This window comes from Penaeus chinensis, chromosome 12 (assembly GCF_019202785.1).
Source record: "Penaeus chinensis breed Huanghai No. 1 chromosome 12, ASM1920278v2, whole genome shotgun sequence".
NCBI lineage: Eukaryota > Metazoa > Arthropoda > Malacostraca > Decapoda > Penaeidae > Penaeus > Penaeus chinensis.
Window position 1 is genome coordinate 40,316,740 of NC_061830.1, and position 21,866 is coordinate 40,338,605.

Here is a 21,866-nt window from a genome sequence, read left to right on the forward strand (position 1 = left end):
TCTCCCTCCCTCATAATTGCCTCTTTTATCTTCTGCATCTCCCCCACCTCCTCTCTCTCCCCCACCTCCTCTCTCTCCCCCACCTCCTCTCTCTCCCCCACCTCCTCTCTCTTCCCCACCTCCTCTCTCTCCCCCACCTCCTCTCTCTCTTCCCCACCTCCTCTCTCTCCCCCACCTCCTCTTTCTCCTCCTCCCAACAGAATTACAACTGGACAACCTCGTCATCGTAACTTTCCTACGCATATCATACTTGCCTCCTGCTGCACCTCCTACCCTAACTCCCCCCTACTTTTACTCCCCTCGTTCTCCCCACCGCCCCCCCACACCCTCACCGATCCCCCCCTACCCTCCCTTCCCTTCAAACCACCTGTGTTGAAAATAGGCCTACCGGGACTGCCCTCTTCTTGGCACCTGTGTAGTGCCGCCGCCGAACCCTCTACCTGGCACCTCTCGCCCATGACCTTCCCGTCTTCCCTACGTCCCGTCATCCCCTATTACCCCCCTCCCCCTCTTCTCTTTCTTCTCACGTAAATACTTCCTCCCTTCACCCCCCCCCCCCCCCCCCCGGTTGAGCCTTCCTTCCCTCCTGGCAAGCCTCTCTTTATCCAAGCGCTTAAGGAGAGACTTCGCCTATTATGGCACCCCCCCCCCCCCACGCCCCCGCCATCTCCTTCCCCACAAGTAAAAACTAAATCTTCTTACTTTATTAGGCAATAAAGCACTGAATCATCTGGTATTCACAGTATCTTATACTATTCCCCCTACCTTACTATAGTTGAGCACCACTGCAGCGTTCTTAGACTTCGGCACCACACTATTACACTGTAACACCCCGTCCTGAATAGCAGTAAAGCACGACGTTAATATCATTCCTATCTTAATACCATATATTGCAACATAACAGAATCTTAAATCTGATTACAGCAACACATCTTCGCATTCCCTAAAACTCTACCAAGATCTTGCACTCAACAACAGCACCTGCACTGTAATGGTACCTAACGCAATCTGGGAACCCTTACTACTGCATAATTTCTTGAACCTCACCGCTATCTCTTTACGAGCCATATTTTCCGAAAGCCAACAACAATCCCATAAAGCAACAGTAATTCTGAAGCCCCTTTCCCCGGCATAGCATCAATACGGCAAGTCTCTTCCTTCACAACACTACTTCCCCGGGATTTTCCTCTGTTTATGTTCCCCCTTCACACTGCCCTTTTTAGCCCAACAATTTGACACAACCAAATTTACAATTCTTACCAATGGCACTATTTCCATGTCAGTGCCTTCTTTTCTTTTCTCTTTTTTTCTGTCCCTTTTGCTTGAACCATTACACTTCAGTCATAGGCCACCTGACACATTAATTTCCTAATTCAATTTTTACGCTTACAAGGTATTTCTATGTCATGGGTTCTGAACTTCATAAATGTCCCTCATTCACATTCTCATTCATCCTTCCAAATGGTATTCCTTCTTCTTGGTAAAGAAAAAACAAGAAATTTCAAACTGGCATTTTCCTTCGTTTTTTATTTTTTGTAAAACTGGAAAACCCCAAAGAAGAAGAAAGAAAAATATGCCTCATTTCAAACTTACCTTATCGGAGTCTGTATTCGAGGACGAGTATGATGCCAAAGAGTTGCGGTCTGTGTTTTCCGCACTCTCGTCGATGGATTCCTCCAAGTCCCTGTAATGAAGGAGGTGGGCTCATTAAATCTAACATACATGTTGAAAATTTTATTTTTTTATGAAAAAGTGACCCATGCGACTAACACACATGTTGAAAGTTTTTTTTTTTTTTAAGATAATGAGAGACACATCTGATTTAGTTTAAAGTGCATACCTACAATACCATCAAATATGCTTATACAGTACTTTTATCCTGGACTACACTAAATATGTGTATATACATAAAATTTGACATACACCAACAATCATCATTATTTTGTCTCCATCTTGTACAACCCAAATATTCATCTGGCAAGTACCAGACAACCACAAAACAAACAAATCTATGTTGATCCCTTACGAACACAAGCAAAAAAAATAAATACATACCTGCTGGCTCGGTTTTGCTTTGGTGTCTTGGCCGGTGACTTTGCAGGAGTTAGGGGGAGAGCTGAGCTGAGGTAAGTTTCCTGTATCACTTCTCTCAGCTTCCTCACCCACGTCTGTTTCACTTCCAGGGTGTTGGCTCGCAGAATCATCTGAGTGGAAATTATAAGAGGAAATGCTGGTTAAGACTCCTCAGTAAATGTACTTGTCATTTCTCATTAATATTATCCGGCTTTATCATCATACAGGCAAGTACAACATTGCTAAATATATTTCTTCACTTTGCATAGAGCTCTGTGTGATTGGTTCAAAATTATATTACTCAACACAGAGGTAATACAATACAATATCATTAGTTCCTAACTAGTCCTGCTCATATAAAAAAAAATCTTTTTCATCACCCCTATTACTTATTACTCTCATATGTATGCATTGCATAGTCACAAATAATGGCAACACATGAGCTGTGAATACAATGACGAAATCTAGTTTTCACCTTTCCCAATACATTTTGATGATGTTCTGTTTACATTGATGATGTTCTGTTTGTGGTACATATAATAGGTTTAAAGTCTCTCAAAATAAGTAACAAATATCAAATAAGACAATGAGAAAAAGTGATAAAATATACACACCTTGCCATCACTAACTCCTGTGCGAGCTGTCCACACAGCAAATTTACACTCGTCCCCTTCAATGTGCTCTGTTACACCCAGCTCAGATGTAACCAGTCGCTGTTTATATGCATATTTGGTCTTGTTGCCACTAGGATCACGAACTTCTTTGCAGAATAACAGGTACAAGTCGAAGAGGAAAATGTGCCGCTCTCGACCCTTTCTGATAAGCTGGCGAGGGTCCCACACCTGAAGGGAACATAAATAATTGGGAATGAATCACTCAACAATGATAAAAACTATAATTATAAAACCTCCTCAAGTAAGTAACAGATGATGTAGACCAAAAGGTTTGCAACATTCAAATCATAGATATTTCTATCCTCAAAAGTAATTCCTACCTGGAAGGTATCTTGCAGAATGACTTCTCCCAAGGAGTCTGTTGGAACATCACAGCCATCAAGCATGGATAAGTGGAGGGCATCATTAGCCTTCTTTGGAACATTTTGCATAACTTCTAAACCGTCTTTGATTTCCCCTTGGTTTTCATCTTCACAACACGAGAGTAATTCTTTCAATAAAAGTTGATACTTGGTGATGCGCTGAACTGGCTTGATCAGGTACGCAGGAATGGGGTGTTCAACATTGTGCTTGCGTTGAACTTCTTCATAGAAGGTCCCGGCATGGCTGACTAGCATGCGATTGGACTCTGGCTGTGCCTTGCAGTATTTCACATAAATGTCGAACTGAGGGGCCCAAGTCACAAAGCAATGGCCAACATCCTCTGGCATGCATTGATACTTCTCAATCTCTTGGAGGAATATGTTCTTGTGGAATTGTAGGATCTCCTCCATATTGCAGAAGATGATGCTATCTTTGCCCTGAAGCCCACTTGGGGCAGAGGGTTGTCGTGTCTCAAAGAGGTATGTCTTTGTACATACTTCCAGATCTTTGACATACACTCTTTCTGTCTGCAACAATTCCCTCATTATGAGTTCCTTCTTTCTAGCAGATTTACGTTTTTCCTCACTCATTTCCTTATTTGCCACAGTAACAACTGCATGAACTTTGTTTTCAAGAGAAGGATCACTGTGACGATCTAAGGAAAGAGAGGCTTTACTATCCTCACTCTGGATTCCTAATCTGCTCTCTAGCTGCATGCGGTACTTATCCATGCGACCTGAGAAGTTCTTGTAGGCCTGATCAACACGAGCAACCCAGTCTTTGATGGCTGCTGCATGTGCATGGCCTTTCTCAACCAAGGAGTCAGCCAGGAGCAACAGTAATTTTACACGTTCCCTTGTGTCCTTCGCTGTTCCTTTGAATTCATTATGTTCTTTCAAAATCTTTTCCGTGTCCTCTTTGGTTTCTCCTAGGCTTGTGTGAGTGGACAGGTACATTTCTCCTGTCTCCATTATCCAGTCTAATGCTTGCTTGGCTGATCCCTCAAATAATACATACTGCTGGCACTGGTCCAGTTTCTTCTTCTTCTGGGTCCAGTGGTCAAGCACCTTGTTCTCTTGAGCCATGAGATTCTCTAGAATGCCTCTTACTTTAGCCTCTGGCCCTCGTAATCCCACATCACCCTTCATACTGTAATAATGCTGAGATCGGTTGGCGTACTTCAGGAAGGTCTCGGCGGTTCGCCTGGCCAGGGTGCAAGCTTTAAGGAAGCCTTCCTTCTGCTCCTGATGCTTATTTATGATAAGTGAGATTCCGGCGGCCCGGTCTGAGCCCGCCTGCCCTCCCTGGCCAGTCCCCTGCTGCTGCTGGTCCTGTTGTTTATCCCCCTGACTGACACTGGTGCCTGGCGGAGGCACTTCCTTCTGACACCAGTCCTCGTCGCGGCGGTAGTCTCTTTCAAGGCTTTCCAGTACAGAGCATACTTGCTCAGCTGTCTTATAAAATGTGATTGATGCCTGGACTAGCTTGTACCTGCAAATACAAAAATGCATATTTTGTTCTTCAAAAGACATAGTGAATCAGTCTCAGAATCCAAAGATAAATTCATGCAAAAAAATAATGCTTGAATCATACCACTTACAAGTAGATACAATGTTCTTTTTTACCCTCCCTCCAGATTATCAATTAAGCACCCATTTCTTTCATCTGTACATCATTTCCTGAATGACAATACTGACCTATCCTCAGCACAAGTAACAAGCTTTTCCCATCTCTTTGTGACATTAGATTCTATTTCCATGACTTGTTCTGGACTGTAGTGCTTAGCCATAAGAAGAGCTGAAGAACGTTGCCGAGTCTGCACCGCTGCAGCATGGGTTTTTTCTATGGCAACCTGTGAATACATTCCAAGAAAAAATTTGGGTTATATTCTATTTCCTTCAAGAAGCATAATGTATCAACACTGACATTCATCAAAAGTAGAAGAAATCAGTAAGCATGAACTCAAACAAAGCTCACACACATTCAGCATTTTGTTTCAACTTACCTGGAACTGCTCATGGTCATGAGATAATGCATTTGACTCAGCAAGAGAGCTTGGAATGGTGAAACTTGCTGCCAGTACAGCCTCTCCATTCCTTATCCAGCTTATCACCTAAGGAAAAAGTTACACATCTTTTAAAAATGAGCTATATATTAATATTACTATAAAAACTACCACACTACAACACATCCCAAGTCTTGCCAACAAAAATTATAAAAGCATATATCAAAATAAACACCCAAGTGCTGTACATCAGGAAAGAAAAACACTTAAAACTGTAAATCCCTGCAGCACACAAAAAGGTCTACCTGGTTAGCTTCATTTTCAAACTGCAGCAAGTGAATGCACTGCTCCAGCTTGACCCTCTTCATGTCTACCAGCACTTCCACATCCATCTGCCGTTCTCTGATGCACTCTAAGAGCATGGAGACCTTGGTAGTGCCATCAGACTCAGCATCAGCACGAATCTGGATGCCTGATGTCTCCAGCAACTGTGGATATTAATATCATATATAGGACATGTACAAAAGAGTGGCAAATACCAGAATTTATTAACTTACAAAATTACATACTAATTTAATATACAAAACCCTTTGGCTTTTCTTTTACTGTTTGCTCAAAATGCTAAACATAATTATCAAAATCTGAATTATTGAATGTTCACACATACCCACATGTGGATATCTTCTACACTTAAAATCACAGAAACAAATTACAATACAGATTTAACCAATTCACACTAGGATTTCTCCACAGCATACTATGCCACACATCAAGCACCGAGTGCAGTCAGCCATTCACGCATGGGAAATATATATATATTTACCTGCTTCTGGCCATGACATATATGATTTTTAGGAAGTGAGGCTAAAAAGAGACTTTCAGCCTACTTTCGCAGTCAGAGCTATACAAATTATTTAGCCCAACACTTAGAACAAGCTAAACCACACATGGCATGAATACTTGCCACCTGGCATTTGAGCCCAATATGCCATGAAGCGATTAGAAGTCCCACAATGTGAAAGGGTTAAATCCTTTTTTTTATATACACAAGTAAATATTACAGTAAGAACTTACTTGTAAAAGTTCCTGACCACTCTGCATGACCTGGTAAGTGCCATTTTGCATGTGTGATGTGGAGTCATTGTGCAGGACAAGCATTTGTTCAGCTTCGGTGATGTCTCGCCCAAACTCTGTGTTCTGAAGTTCCTCAGCCCACAAGTCTAACTGGCTTAGTAGCTGATGGAAAGTACATTCTTATGATGAAAATGGAAACTCATCATCTTCCTAATGCAATCAAATTTTTAAAAACATATAGCGCATCTAATACATCATCTAAATGAGAAGTTTATCAGAATATCCTTATTTCAAGTGGGTTTACCACTTTCTATATTTTGGCTTTCATGCTCTTTATTTCTTCAACAGCTAAACCTCCCACAAAAATATCGCAATCTTATTTTTCTGTTTTGGTTTTCCTTTTTAAGAAGTAAACAATCTTGAGTCTATATCTAAAGAAAGGAAGAGGAAGAAGATGAAGAAGAAGAAGAAGAAGAAAAAAAAAGACCCTGTTCCTCACCTCCACAGCATCTCTCTGGAACAGTCTCAGTTGAAGCAAGAGATCAAGGCGGAGCTTCCGAGTGGCCCAAAGGCTTTCTAATTCATCTCGTTTCTTGACTAGTCGCTCAAGGGCTTCCTCTACCCCCTCTACAGAGCCACATCCTGAGTCGGCAGTTACAGTTGCTGACCTGTTGAAGACAAGAAATTGTCTTGATGTATAGACATGCATATATGACTGATCAAGGATATGCATAAAATCATACATATGCAATTACATTAAAGAAAAAAAAAACAAAAAAAAAAGGAAAAACAACCAAAATGCCATACCTGAGTTCATTTAGAAGCCCCTCTCCCTCATGAGTAGTTGAGACACATGCATCCAGGGTGGAGTCTTGCTGTGTGGTCATCTGGGCCAACATTCTTTCAGAAGCCTCCACCGAATCTGCAGCCTCGTCAACACCTTCTTCACTCTCTAGTTCTGTACTCAGCTCCTCCAGCCATGATAAAAGCTGTCAATGTGTTAAATCATTAGTCATAATTTTTTTTGTGAATACCCAATCTATACAGCTTGATAAATGGTTTGCTATCACACTGATGGAGAAGGTGAAGGCACTGATCTATAGATGATCTAACAACCCAATGCTATAAGGTCTAGATATATTTTCATGGCAATATAAGAACACAGTACAATTACAAAAAGCAATTTCACATAAAAATTAACCGCTGTAGCTGAAAACAACAACTATCATAGACCTTTATTCAATCAAGACAAAACTCCCTATCTGCAAATCAGGGTTAGTCTTACAGATACATAATATAAATGACTAATTGAAGCAGGACTAACGCTCACCTCCTTCTCATGAGTATAAAACAAGACAGCCATGTTGAGCAGCCGATGTCGCTGCTGGACCCTTGCTGCAAAGCTGGCAATGTGTGAGTCAAGTGTTTGGGCCACACTATATATCTCTTCTGGATTGCATTCTCCTGTATGTGCAAGCTCTTCTGCTGCTTGCAACAATTTCTCTGCATTTGTGTAAGTATTCTGAAAAAAAAAAGAGAGATGTTAATGACTACATCCATCCTGATGGACAACGAAACATCAAAGGATTACAATCTACAGAGATTAATCTTCAGTACTAAACTGAAGATAATCTAGTTCCATAACGTCTGAATAAAATTTTACCTGGGCAACGTTTTCGAAGTGCTCATGACTCTTCTGATACATTCTGGCTTTTGCAATATTACGTCCAATTCCAGGGTTTTTCCGCAAGAATACCTCACCATGGGTCTGCAGCCAATCCAGCACCTAGGAAGAAGAGTGAGAGAGGATGTGTTAAAATCGACTATTATGCAAAAATTGGTCTGCATATCCATCACACTTCCAACATCCTTGGTTTCATGTATACATAAATAATTTAATGATTGAGCTCTACTTTTACTTACTATGGCCTGTCACAATAATCAATTCTCAACAAAATTTCCCTTACACTGAAGAAAAGGAAAAAGAAGATAAAAACAACTTCTTCCCTTCAATCACTTCTCACACACCTGCTTGACATCTTCCTGAAACAGCCTGAGTGCCAATCTTTGGTGGAGCTTGAGCTTCTTGGCTGACCACCTCTGCTCCACAGCTCGGTGGTGTGCCAAGATTTCATGAATGACCGCCAGGACATGACTAGCACCTTCAGAGTAATCAGCGGCTGGATTTCCACTTGTTCCTGGGCCACGTTGCTGCTGTGGACCCCCTCGATACACCACCTTGCCGTCAGGCGTCACCTGTTTTGAAGGGAATGGGGACATGCTATTTTTTTCTTCTCTTTGCTATCACAGGCAGTATTTATTTGAGTATGCTTTCACACACAAAAAGCTCAAAAGCATTATGAATTTATATCCTAAGCAAGTGAGAAGCACTGTGAATGATATATCATAAGTGTCCAACCATAAATAAAGTAAGCATTACGTGCACAAGGCAAAGTATGAATTCTAAATGTCTTGAATAACATAACTGTTAGAGTGAATATTTAAAACAATTTCTGATTTCAAAGTCTAATATCAAATGGTTTTCTGGACAAAATACCCACCAACCCTGACATTTTCTAAAAGTACATTCTTCTTTTTCTGGTAAAATATCTAAACTCTACTTCTACCTAAAGCCCTAATGACATTTGATTCACAGTTATCCTTCTGGAAATGTGTTTACTTTTTGTTACTATTTTGCCCTTTTGGTAATAATTTACTAAATTTAATTTTTCTGGTAACATTTTGCTACTTTGTCTCTACTAGGCTATATTCTCAGACTCATTCTACTCTAACATTTCACTATATTCACTCCTCTATGGCAACAACTAACAAATTCTTCCTCCCATCAAAAGATTTTTTTTTTCTTCTTCTTCTCATACCTTAATAATGTGCCATGTATTTTCCTCTATGGAAATATTTGGTTATCGTGTTCATTATGCTTTAAAATTCTGTAATGTTCTTGGCAACATAAGGAACATCTTCCTGTAGTATATTTCTTAACATAACATTTTGCTACATTTTATCAGTCATGCTGGCATTTTTCTGGACTCATGATATTCTTTATGCTAAAGTTGGCAAAGCAAAGTACTGCTTGATCTTACTAAAACAGTTCTTATATAATATTAGCTAGCAAAACCTCGTGCTGAGATATGTTTAGCTGTGTACGTTCATTAAAATCATTATATCCAAAAACCTCTATGAAATAAGCAGTGCATTAAAAGTGAAAGCAAACTGAATACTCTAAACAGATGAAAAATGATCTTGTTCTTTCTCCTAAAACATTGCACTAATCAAGATAGAAGTTATATGTATATATCAGAAAAAATAATCAAAATTCTTTTATTTTTCAAGTGCCACAAAAGCCAGTGTCCCATGCAAAAAATATAAAATCTATGATATATTGCACTTACACAGGCATATCAAAACAGCAAATGTTTTATAAATTATTAATCATGTCCAAAATCATAACATTTATGCCCTTTAAAAAAATTAAAAAAGGAAGCAAAGATTTCACTTAAATCAAGAGAGAAAACAAAGAAATTTCTGTTATTTGCAAAAACAGACTCCAAAGCAAATGATAGACATATAAGCAAATAAACCTATAGAAGCACAAGGAAATGATAAATAATCATACTAATTCAGAGAAGAAGCTGAAATTCTACAAACAGAAAGACAATATCAAAACAAAGACCAAGCTTTCCAGTGTCAGCTTTAGCTTCCAAATATCCGTAAAGAAATTATGCAACTCATACGTATTGTTAGCAGAAATGATTCAACTTATATATATGTATTATCAGTAAAAATAATTCAACTCACAAATATGTACTATCAGTGGAAATGATTCAACTCATATATACTTATTATCACCAAAAAATTATTCAACTCATATATATGTATACATCATCACCAAAAATGACTCAATGCATACAAAGTATTATCAGAATAAAAATATTCAACTCATATATATGAATATATTATCAGCATAGAATGATTCACAAATACTTATTATCACCAGATATTATTCAAATCACATAAATGCATTTTAAATATACTTTACCAGCGAAAATGACTCAACTCGTATGCCTTACTTGCAAAAACATATTCCTCACCTATCATTGACAAAAAGGGAAACAAAAAACAACAATGAAGGTGATAATCATCCATGATATTTCAGGCTTGTTCGCCTCATAGCCACAGGGAGCTTCTGTCTGGGAATGGAGAGAGAGAGAGAGAGGAAGAGAGAAAAAAAGAAGCTACAAATATCCTCTTGAGATGTTAAAAAAAGGACATCTAAATAAATTATAGTTACTGTTCAAAAAGTGACCTCTGTGCCACATGCAAAAAAAAAAAATAATAATAATAATAATAAAAAAAAAAAACTAAATATTTTGTACTTTTTATGAATGAAATTAAAAAAAAATCTAAACTTACAGAATAGGCTGATGGCTTTCCCCGGGGCTTCTTCTTCATATTTTGGAGAAAAAAAAGGAAAAACAATAAGCATGAGCAAAAAATATTGTAGTGCTTTTTTTATAAATGAAAGAAAAGAAACAAACAAACAAAAAAATCATTCTGAGTATGGTAATACGAAATGCAAATACATACTTTCAGAACAAAATAAAAACACTTGGAAACAAGAAGTATTTAATCAAGTATCCTTTTTAATGATTATCGTCATTCAATCTTTGATTAACAAACAAGATTTTTAAACTTTAATAACAGAAAACAATTTAAAAAAGAAAAGAAATTGCTGTACTCATGCAGATTTTCAACTATTCCTGGATTTCTTTCTTTACTCTAAATATAATCAAACATTGTTTAAATATGCATTTATCAAATAATGTGATGCAATAATAACAAAAATACATCTAGAAAAAATATAGTCAAGCATAACACATAATGAGATAAAACATTTATAGAATACCCTAGCAAAAACATTCCTCTTCTTATGAAGTCAACGATGTTTTAAAAATCAAGAAACTGGCAGAAATTTTAGCACAGCAAGTAATAACATATCCCTTCAGACCACAACTACAAGGTAAAAAGCTTATTTATAAAACTATTTTGCAGCAAATGGCATGGGGAGTTTTCTCAGGATGCTAAAAGGGGCTTTTCGATATCATCTGAACATCCTGCATACTTAAATTGAGCTTCATTAATAATCTGCTTCAATTAAGATTTTGATTATCTATGACAACTTACAACTTACATATAGAATTAAATAAATCTTCAAACTGTTATATTTTTCCTTTAAATTCAAATAAACATAACAAAGAACACTGTCATCTCTTCCTTTACTCTCCATCCAATAACATCAGTTCAGGTACTTTAAAACTTATATTTCCAATAAAGGCAATTGAAAAACCCCTTTGATTAAAAATCAATAATAAAAAAATAAAATTCATAACAATCACAATTATACCTGAACTATTTAGAGAAATTTTATCTTTTTAAACTTGTTAACTGCACATCTACTGCTCTCATGCCTAAATGCTCAAGAGGGAAGACCCCCATGCAAGACCCATCCTATGCTTACGTGCTTGCTGCGCATTTGGCCATCGCGCCTCAGCTGGCTACAAATTTGCACCAGGTGGTCTAGCTGGTAGAGGAGTTTCTTGCTGGTACTGTGAACCTGCAACCATCACCAACCGCCACCATTAGTCTACGATACCATATCTTTATGCCCTCGGACAAGCATAAGCATCACTGAGAGGTTATCTAAGAAGAACAATACAAAAGTTTCTTGCAACACTTCATGAAGATGAAATAGGCACATGAGTAATAAGACTGCAAATCCTTTTATAGAGTCCCCCTTGGATAACCATACTAGTGAACACTTTTATGACAACACTTAAAAAAAATGGACTCTTGTAAATAGCCCTTAGAAATGCTGCATCTTCCTGAACACCATCTGCCTTGTGGGATGAAAAATACTTACTCCTCAAGAGAGATTAAGTACATGATGATCAGCCTATCCATTGTAAGACAGGTACAAATGTGATGTATCCTTATGAGTCGTCTGTTTTCCACTCACCAAGTATACTGTACGTAAGCCTAGGAAAGGGTTCAGGATGCGAGCTCCATGCTATGCCTTGCCTCTCACATGAAAGCATAGGTCAACATGCTCATATTTTTCTCCTCTGTTTATGTAATCACCTGTCCATTCTGTTTACTTGTCATGAGATTTAAAGGGGGAATGGGAATTTTGTAAAATTACTCTAGAACCAGAAGCTTGGAATAATCATATTTATCTATCTTTTTTTGTCATGTAGATGGACATTTACAAAAAATAATTTATCTGAAAAATGTTTTCAGTGATCATAATTCCATGCAAAATAATAATGCATATTTTTGCACATATCTTTATAAAAAAAAAGTATAAATGACTTCTGCAATAACTCCACCTACATGACAAATGGTAGACCTGTACATCATAAGACCCAGAAGGCAGCCAACAAGTCCAGTCATGAAAGTGAACTAACTACAACCAAGATAATGTATCTTCCTCATTATAAAAAGACAGGCTATTGGCTGCTCTCTGTTCTTCATTGAAATGACCCCAAAGCCCACATGTTCTCCTGCCCTCTCATGCTTCCAGTCTGAACAAAAAAATGGATTAGCTTCCTACTGGGAACAGTTCCACGGATGCATGAACGTTCCTGACAAGAGAGTCCAGGCCATTTAATAGCGACTGGTAAGCGCTGTGCAGCTGAAAGTGAAAATTGGTTATTACGGATGAACTAATGATAATGCTCATCATGATGAGAACAAGAATTGAAATATTTGTTTTATTTTAATACTAACATTAATGCAAACAGTAACAGTAGTAGTAAGTACTGTGTATGTATAAACTATCATACAGTAATGAAGAAAAAAATGTCATGCTGCTCATACTTACAGAAAAATACATTTGTGAAAAGAAATAATAATGACAAAACAAAAGCATGACTTCATCTTGAAAAACAACATTATTGTCTTTGTATCTTTCATACAAAGAATGCTCATAATGATTATAAAGATATAATCATTTAAAAATATAAATATCTATAATTCTTTTAAACCATAGAGACAGGCAGATACATATTCAGCAACATCATACATTACTAGAAACCAATACACCAATACACGTTAACACACTTATTCTGAAACAAAATATATTCACTGAAGCATATTGAATTCTGAGTGTATTTTCAAATTAGCAAAAATGTGTAAAGAGAAATAAACACAGATGATACCATCTTGATTTGGAGACTTACACTGAATATCTTATACTTCCAAAAAAACAAATATAATGTATTAATTAAATATGTCACAACTACAATTTTTATCTTTGAACATAACAAAAAATGTAATTCAAAGGCCACAATCCTGCTGACATATTATCTAAAATCATTGAAAATAGGATTAGCTTGTGATTTCATTGAAAACATGATAATATATATTACAAGTGAGATCTAAAGAAATATATTTATCCATTCTGGCAAAACTATTTTACAGATTACAAAAAAAGAAACCAGAAACTGTTCTCATTATAACAAACAGAGAGAGTGAGAAAAAAAAAAACACTGTCTGTTACACTTAACATTAAAAACAGGAACTTTTAATTTCTTCCTGAAGCAAAGTGGTACCGTCTACCATAAACTTTCTTACCTCGGTATACGCCTGGCACATGGTCTCATAGAGTGATTGGTGGTGGTGGATTGATGCTTCCAATGTATGGATGTCGGAAGGTAATGCCGTCAGTTTGCAGTTGTCGACCCATGTTGGCACACTTTCAATATACTAGAAATGAAATTGACGATTAATAATCATTCTTCTCAAAGACAAACATACAGGTTATATAGTTTTGTTTTATTTTTTCTATCAAAATAAGAAAAAAAAAAAAAGGCATGCAAAATGATGATGCAATAACACTAAATATGAACTACATATGCATTTTTCTTCCAAAGTGTGACTGTGCTTAGGAAGACAAAGAATTTACCTGTTCTGCTTTCTGGTGAAACATGACCGAGAGAGCTAACACAGAAGATCTTTCATCCAGACCTGCAGCAAATTCTTTCCAAACCTGGAATGAAAAAGAATAAAAGATTATTCCACATGCATGGACTCACATTCATACCTAGAACTTCAACAATAAATTAATCCATTTAAAAATCATGCAGCCTCAGCTATTTCAAACCTCAATCAATGTCTTGTTTCCACATGGTAGAAGGAAGAATCTATGATATTAGCATAATAAAAAGATATTCTCAGGACATTTTACCCTGTCTCACTCCTTCTGTTATCTCTCTTTTCTCTCCTCTCCACATCCATCCTGAATATCATATTACATAACACTGCTCCACTTCCTCCACTTCAGGCCACTTTTGCCCTTCCACTCCAGAGAAGAACTTTTACCTGTCCCCTACTCTCTTATCATTTCCTCCCTTTTCTATTCTCTACTTCATTTCTCAAAAACACTCTACTATTCTCCCTTCTACACTTGCTCTTTGAAGAACTTCTATTCCTCTCTTCTCCCCTCTACACTTGCTCTTTCCAGATCTCCATTCCCTTTCCTTCACTTCTCTTTCTCTGTTTCATTTCCCTGTGTAACTGCCCTTCCCATAACTTTTCTTCTTTTCTTCTCCAATGCTCTTTCCCCTGCTTTTCTCCCCTCTACACTTGCTCTTTCCCTAATTTCACTTAACATAAACTTAATGTTCTTCCTTGTTGCATCACTTAATTGTTTCCTTTTTAACAATTTTTCCTTTTCCTCTTCGCACTTTTCAGCAACTCCTAACCATTTATAACAAAGCCAATTATCAACAGGTAGTAATACATTTAGCACACTGTTCAAACAATCGTTCATTCATACTCCTCTCTGAAAGGGGAAAAAATGTAACATACCTGATCCAGTTTAGACGCTACATTGCCGATGTGTTGGGCTGCATAGTGACCACTTTCCATGAGTCTTGATGCCACACTAAGTATTCTATTGATGTTCATATACACTTTCTGTAAAGGAAAAGATAAGAATTTCATGATACTTGCTACTGATTCATTAAAAAATCAACCTATAACCACCATCCTTGCAATTATTTCCATTTAACATTACTGCTACTTATACAAATCAAAGATAGAATATCACAAACAAGCAGATTCAACAATATGAAATCAGATTTTCTATGAGATTTCTTTTCTCACATTTGCCCAATACTACACCAATTAACTAATAATATAGTAAATATAATTACAGAGTAATAAAACTATATATTCTGCATAAAATATGCAACAAGGATTAATTTTCATACCAGCAAAACAAACTATAAATATGGCATTAGAAAGGCAAAAAACCTACAAACAAACACACCCTCCTGACCCCGGGTGACTCTCCACCTCGAGACATGCACAGCTTCCGCCAGCCGTTCTTACCTGACAGGCAACGGTGAACTGAGAATGAGCCTCCTGAAGATCTTTGGATACTTGGTAAGAATGACCTATTTCTTTTAAACACAAATAACCCAACAACTATCCATATAAACACAAATAACCCAACAACTATCCATATAAACACAAATAACCCAACAACTATCCATATAAACACAAATAACCCAACAACTATCCATATAAACACAAATAACCCAACAACTATCCATATAAACACAAATAACCCAACAACTATCCATATAAACACAAATAACCCAACAACTATCCATATAAACACAAATAACCCAACAACTATCCATATAAACACAAATAACCCAACAACTATCCATATAAACACAAATAACCCAACAACTATCCATATAAACACAAATAACCCAACAACTATCCATATAAACACAAATAACCCAACAACTATCCATATAAACACAAATAACCCAACAACTATCCATATAAACACAAATAACCCAACAACTATCCATATAAACACAAATAACCCAACAACTATCCATATAAACACAAATAACCCAACAACTATCCATATAAACACAAATAACCCAACAACTATCCATATAAACACAAATAACCCAACAACTATCCATATAAACACAAATAACCCAACAACTATCCATATAAACACAAATAACCCAACAACTATCCATATAAACACAAATAACCCAACAACTATCCATATAAACACAAATAACCCAACAACTATCCATATAAACACAAATAACCCAACAACTATCCATATAAACACAAATAACCCAACAACTATCCATATAAACACAAATAACCAACAACTATCCATATAAACACAAATAACCAACAACTATCCATATAAACACAAATAACCCAACAACTATCCATATAAACACAAATAACCCAACAACTATCCATATAAACACAAATAACCCAACAACTATCCATATAAACACAAATAACCCAACAACTATCCATATAAACACAAATAACCCAACAACTATCCATATAAACACAAATAACCCAACAACTATCCATATAAACACAAATAACCCAACAACTATCCATATAAACACAAATAACCCAACAACTATCCATATAAACACAAATAACCCAACAACTATCCATATAAACACAAATAACCCAACAACTATCCATATAAACACAAATAACCCAACAACTATCCATATAAACACAAATAACCCAACAACTATCCATATAAACACAAATAACCCAACAACTATCCATATAAACACAAATAACCCAACAACTATCCATATAAACACAAATAACCCAACAACTATCCATATAAACACAAATAACCCAACAACTATCCATATAAACACAAATAACCCAACAACTATCCATATAAACACAAATAACCCAACAACTATCCATATAAACACAAATAACCAACAACTATCCATATAAACACAAATAACCCAACAACTATCCATATAAACACAAATAACCCAACAACTATCCATATAAACACAAATAACCCAACAACTATCCATATAAACACAAATAACCCAACAACTATCCATATAAACACAAATAACCCAACAACTATCCATATAAACACAAATAACCCAACAACTATCCATATAAACACAAATAACCCAACAACTATCCATATAAACACAAATAACCCAACAACTATCCATATAAACACAAATAACCCAACAACTATCCATATAAACACAAATAACCAACAACTATCCATATAAACACAAATAACCCAACAACTATCCATATAAACACAAATAACCAACAACTATCCATATAAACACAAATAACCCAACAACTATCCATATAAACACAAATAACCCAACAACTATCCATATAAACACAAATAACCCAACAACTATCCATATAAACACAAATAACCCAACAACTATCCATATAAACACAAATAACCCAACAACTATCCATATAAACACAAATAACCAACAACTATCCATATAAACACAAATAACCCAACAACTATCCATATAAACACAAATAACCCAACAACTATCCATATAAACACAAATAACCAACAACTATCCATATAAACACAAATAACCAACAACTATCCATATAAACACAAATAACCAACAACTATCCATATAAACACAAATAACCAACAACTATCCATATAAACACAAATAACCCAACAACTATCCATATAAACACAAATAACCCAACAACTATCCATATAAACACAAATAACCCAACAACTATCCATATAAACACAAATAACCAACAACTATCCATATAAACACAAATAACCCAACAACTATCCATATAAACACAAATAACCCAACAACTATCCATATAAACACAAATAACCCAACAACTATCCATATAAACACAAATAACCAACAACTATCCATATAAACACAAATAACCAACAACTATCCATATAAACACAAATAACCCAACAACTATCCATATAAACACAAATAACCCAACAACTATCCATATAAACACAAATAACCCAACAACTATCCATATAAACACAAATAACCCAACAACTATCCATATAAACACAAATAACCCAACAACTATCCATATAAACACAAATAACCAACAACTATCCATATAAACACAAATAACCAACAACTATCCATATAAACACAAATAACCCAACAACTATCCATATAAACACAAATAACCCAACAACTATCCATATAAACACAAATAACCCAACAACTATCCATATAAACACAAATAACCCAACAACTATCCATATAAACACAAATAACCCAACAACTATCCATATAAACACAAATAACCCAACAACTATCCATATAAACACAAATAACCCAACAACTATCCATATAAACACAAATAACCCAACAACTATCCATATAAACACAAATAACCCAACAACTATCCATATAAACACAAATAACCCAACAACTATCCATATAAACACAAATAACCCAACAACTATCCATATAAACACAAATAACCCAACAACTATCCATATAAACACAAACACCGCAATAACCACAACCATAAAAACAACCCCTACCAACCCGCCAATGATCTCAACAACACGCCCCGCCTACCTGTGGAATACTGTTTTGGAAGTCGGGATTGTTGAGTATCAGGCTGGACGCGCTGTCTCGGCCCGAATAGCCCGAGTCGTAGCCGTTGCCCTCATCACAGTTTAATCTGTAGGGAAGCGGGAAAGGGGGGAAAGGGGGGGAAAAGGGGGGGGGAAGGTGGGGAAGGGGGGGAGTTAAGTCATCGTGTACCTGGCTGCTCTGTTTGGTAAGTTTGATTTTTTAAGTATCTTGGAATATATATATATATATTTGATTTGTAATGCTTTTCATCCGTCTGTATCAGATTTTATTTTCCCTATTTTACTCTATAAAAAAAGGGGACATCAATCCCTGTAAATTAATCTCCAAAAAAAAAAAAAATAAATAAATAAATAAACTCTGATAAATATGAAGATACACAAACACAGCCATCAACCAGGAGCAAATTTTTTTTTTTTAAAATCCGCCTTACCCACCTTTGTAAAAGTCTCTGACCCAGCATATCCAAGTCGTGCACTAAACTACCGGTAACTTTCTGATGCATCTCTTTGTGCCGCTCGATAGCCCGCTTGGCGCCGCTGACGTCGTCCGCGAAGTCGCTCTGCTGCAGCTCGTCCCTGACATCCTCCAGCTGGTCGACGAGCTCATTGGCCTGCCACGTGAAGTCCTCGATCGCTAGCCGCAGTTCGATCCACGTGTTGTGGTCGTAGGGGAGCGTGCCCTCGAAGTCGCTCGTCAGCTGGCTCGGGTCTATCGTTTTGGCTAAAGTTTCCACGCTGATTAAATTTGTCTGCGCGGGGGAGGAGAGGAAGAACATTAATAAAAAACAAAGATAAGACAAATTATTGACCATTCCTCAACGATTCACGCGAGCACATAAAAGGAATAATAAAAAGAATTCTCAACTATTTGCGTAAGACCATAACAAGAATAACTAAATAAAAAAATATCCTACGTATCTGATTCCTTCCAACTCGAACCTACCTAAACAAAAGTTACTAAATACATTAACCAACAACAAAAACGATAATAATAATAAAAATAAAAATAATAATAATAATAATAATAATAATAATAATAATAATAATAATAATAACATAAATAAGAATAACCTTTATAATAACAATAATAATAATAATAATAATAATAATAATAATAATAACAACAATAACAATAACAATAACAATAACAATAACAATAATAATCATTATCATTATCATTATCATTATCATTATCATTATCATTATCATTATCATTATCATTATCATTATCATTATCATTATCATTATCATTATCATTATCATTATCATTATCATTATCATCATCATCATCATCATCATCATCATCATCATCATCTTTATACTACTATTACTAATACTACCACTACTACTACTACTACTACTACTACTACTAATAATAATAATAATAATAATAACAACAAAACAACGTTACTAACAACAAAAACAAGACCAACTCACCTTGTACTTATGACTTCCTATACTGGTTCGTTGCTTCTGCCAGAAGTTGTCTGGCTTGACTATATGGACTATATAAATATGTTGCGCAAAGCTTTCGTGCAGCTCCTTCAGGATGGGTTTGACCGTGTTCCATGTGGATCCCCGCATGTCAATTATCACTGTGAAGCCTATTTCACGTACTTCGTCACTGGGGAGGAAGAGGGGAAGAGGTTATAGCATCAACCACAAGAGGTTATAGAATCCCATCAATCAAAGGGTTAAAAAAGTTGTAGCATCAACCACGAAGAGGTTATAGAATCACATCAAAGAGATAAAGAGGTTATAGCATCAACCAAAAACACGTTATATAATCAATATCAACCAAAGACGGAAGGAACTTTTAGAATCAACCAAAAGAGAGAAATGCGATTCTTGAGAGAAGAGAAAGAGAAAGAGAAAGAGAAAGAGAAAGAGAAAGAGTAAGAGAAAGAGAAAGAGAGAAATAAAAAGAGAGAGAAAGAAAATGAGAAAGAAGAAGAGAGAGAAAGAAAAAGAGAGAAAAAGAGAAAGGGAGAGAAAGAGAGAAAGAAAGAGAAAGAGGGAAAGAGAAGAGAAGAGAGAAGAGAGAAGAGAAAGAGAAAGAGAAAGTGAGAAGAGAAAGAGAAAGAGAAAGAGAAAGAGAAAGAGAAAGAGAAAGAGAAAAAGAGAAAGAAAAAGAGAGAAAGAAAGAGAAAGAGAGAAAGAGCGGAGAGAAGGGAAAGAGAAAGATAAAGAGAAAGATAAAGAGAAAGAAGAGAAGAGAGAAGAGAAGGGAAAGAGACAGACAGACAGACTCAAAGAGCCGAAACCCAATTTCTTCAACATCCCAGCCCCGCCCCGCTCACCTTGGTATCTGCATGAGGTACTGGATTAAGGGACGGTAGTCGTCATGCTTGAGACGTTCCCTGCGGGTACTGGCAGGAAAGGTTAGGATGGGACCGGATCTCTGGTCGCGCCCCCCGGACAGGTACGCCACCTTCTCGTGCAGGACTGTCATCACGTCCACGGCACGCAGCCCGTCCATGCGCTTCGGAACTGCAAGGGGAAAAGGGAATCATCAATCGTCGGGATATACACATGATGGACACATGATGTCTAGGAAGCGGAAACGGAATCATAAACATACCGAGACGGGTTCAAAGAATAACACGGGCTGTGCGGGCGGACATGTACAAACAAATACAGACACGCGCAAATCTGCACACCCCACACCCCCACATACACCTCCCACACACACACCACATACATACATACATATCCCCCCCCCCCTTCCCCCACATAAAAGCCTCTAATTTCAACCCAAGAACTTCACATGGATGCAGACCAGCACCAAAATCGGATCATCGGCAGCCCATCCACAATCTCACACCCGTCCTACTTCTCCTTCTCCTTCTCCTCCTTCTCTTTCTTCTTCTCCCTCTCCTTCTCCCTCTCTTCCTCCTCCCCCTCCCTCCCCTTCCCCTTCCCCCTCCCTCTCCCTCTTCCCTCTCCCTCTCCCTCTTCTTCCTCTTCCACGACCCTCCTGCCAACCAGACAACCCAGCAAACACAACGACAACCCCCTCCCCCTTCCCTATCGCCAACGCCCCGCCAATGCCCGTGCTGTCGGCGGAGGAGGAGGAGGAGCGGCAGCGGCCCGAACGAACTCCGCCGCGAACGCTCATTACTCAGCGTGATAATTGTAGATCGACGACGTAATGGCGACGAGGGATTTACGGCGGACCTTCCGTCATTTCAAA

The 21,866-nt window shown here is 37.1% G+C and overlaps 1 protein-coding gene across 1 annotated transcript; it reads right to left on the reverse strand.

Annotated features, from left to right (window-relative positions):
* Positions 1 to 718: 718 nt before the first annotated feature.
* LOC125031034 (kalirin-like) lies at positions 719 to 21,184 on the reverse strand. Its single transcript, XM_047621452.1, has 23 exons — positions 20,974 to 21,184; positions 20,111 to 20,297; positions 19,109 to 19,422; positions 18,654 to 18,759; positions 15,601 to 15,696; positions 15,076 to 15,183; positions 14,171 to 14,254; positions 13,840 to 13,971; positions 11,726 to 11,821; positions 10,621 to 10,653; positions 8,218 to 8,445; positions 7,853 to 7,975; positions 7,520 to 7,711; positions 6,997 to 7,178; positions 6,689 to 6,857; positions 6,190 to 6,351; positions 5,421 to 5,603; positions 5,116 to 5,223; positions 4,808 to 4,962; positions 3,068 to 4,601; positions 2,688 to 2,915; positions 2,056 to 2,204; positions 719 to 1,684 (listed from the first exon to the last, which is right to left on the reverse strand). The coding sequence occupies exons 1-23, from the start codon at positions 21,150 to 21,152 to the stop codon at positions 1,579 to 1,581; spliced, it is 4,854 nt and encodes a 1,617-aa protein (XP_047477408.1). The 5' UTR covers positions 21,153 to 21,184; the 3' UTR covers positions 719 to 1,578.
* Between the last annotated feature and the right edge of the window lie 682 nt (positions 21,185 to 21,866).

What these genes read in the sequence shown, in the direction of transcription:
- LOC125031034 (XM_047621452.1), bottom strand. Translation starts at nt 21,152, where the DNA reads ATGGACGGGCTGCGTGCCGTGGACGTGATGACAGTCCTGCACGAGAAG. An exon ending in GGGCTTCTAAATGAACTCAG is followed by an intron (nt 6,858 to 6,996) that starts GTATGGCATTTT and finishes TGTCTTCAACAG; the next exon opens with GTCAGCAACTGTAACTGCCG. An exon ending in GTGGTCAGGAACTTTTACAA is followed by an intron (nt 5,604 to 6,189) that starts GTAAGTTCTTAC and finishes TAATATCCACAG; the next exon opens with TTGCTGGAGACATCAGGCAT.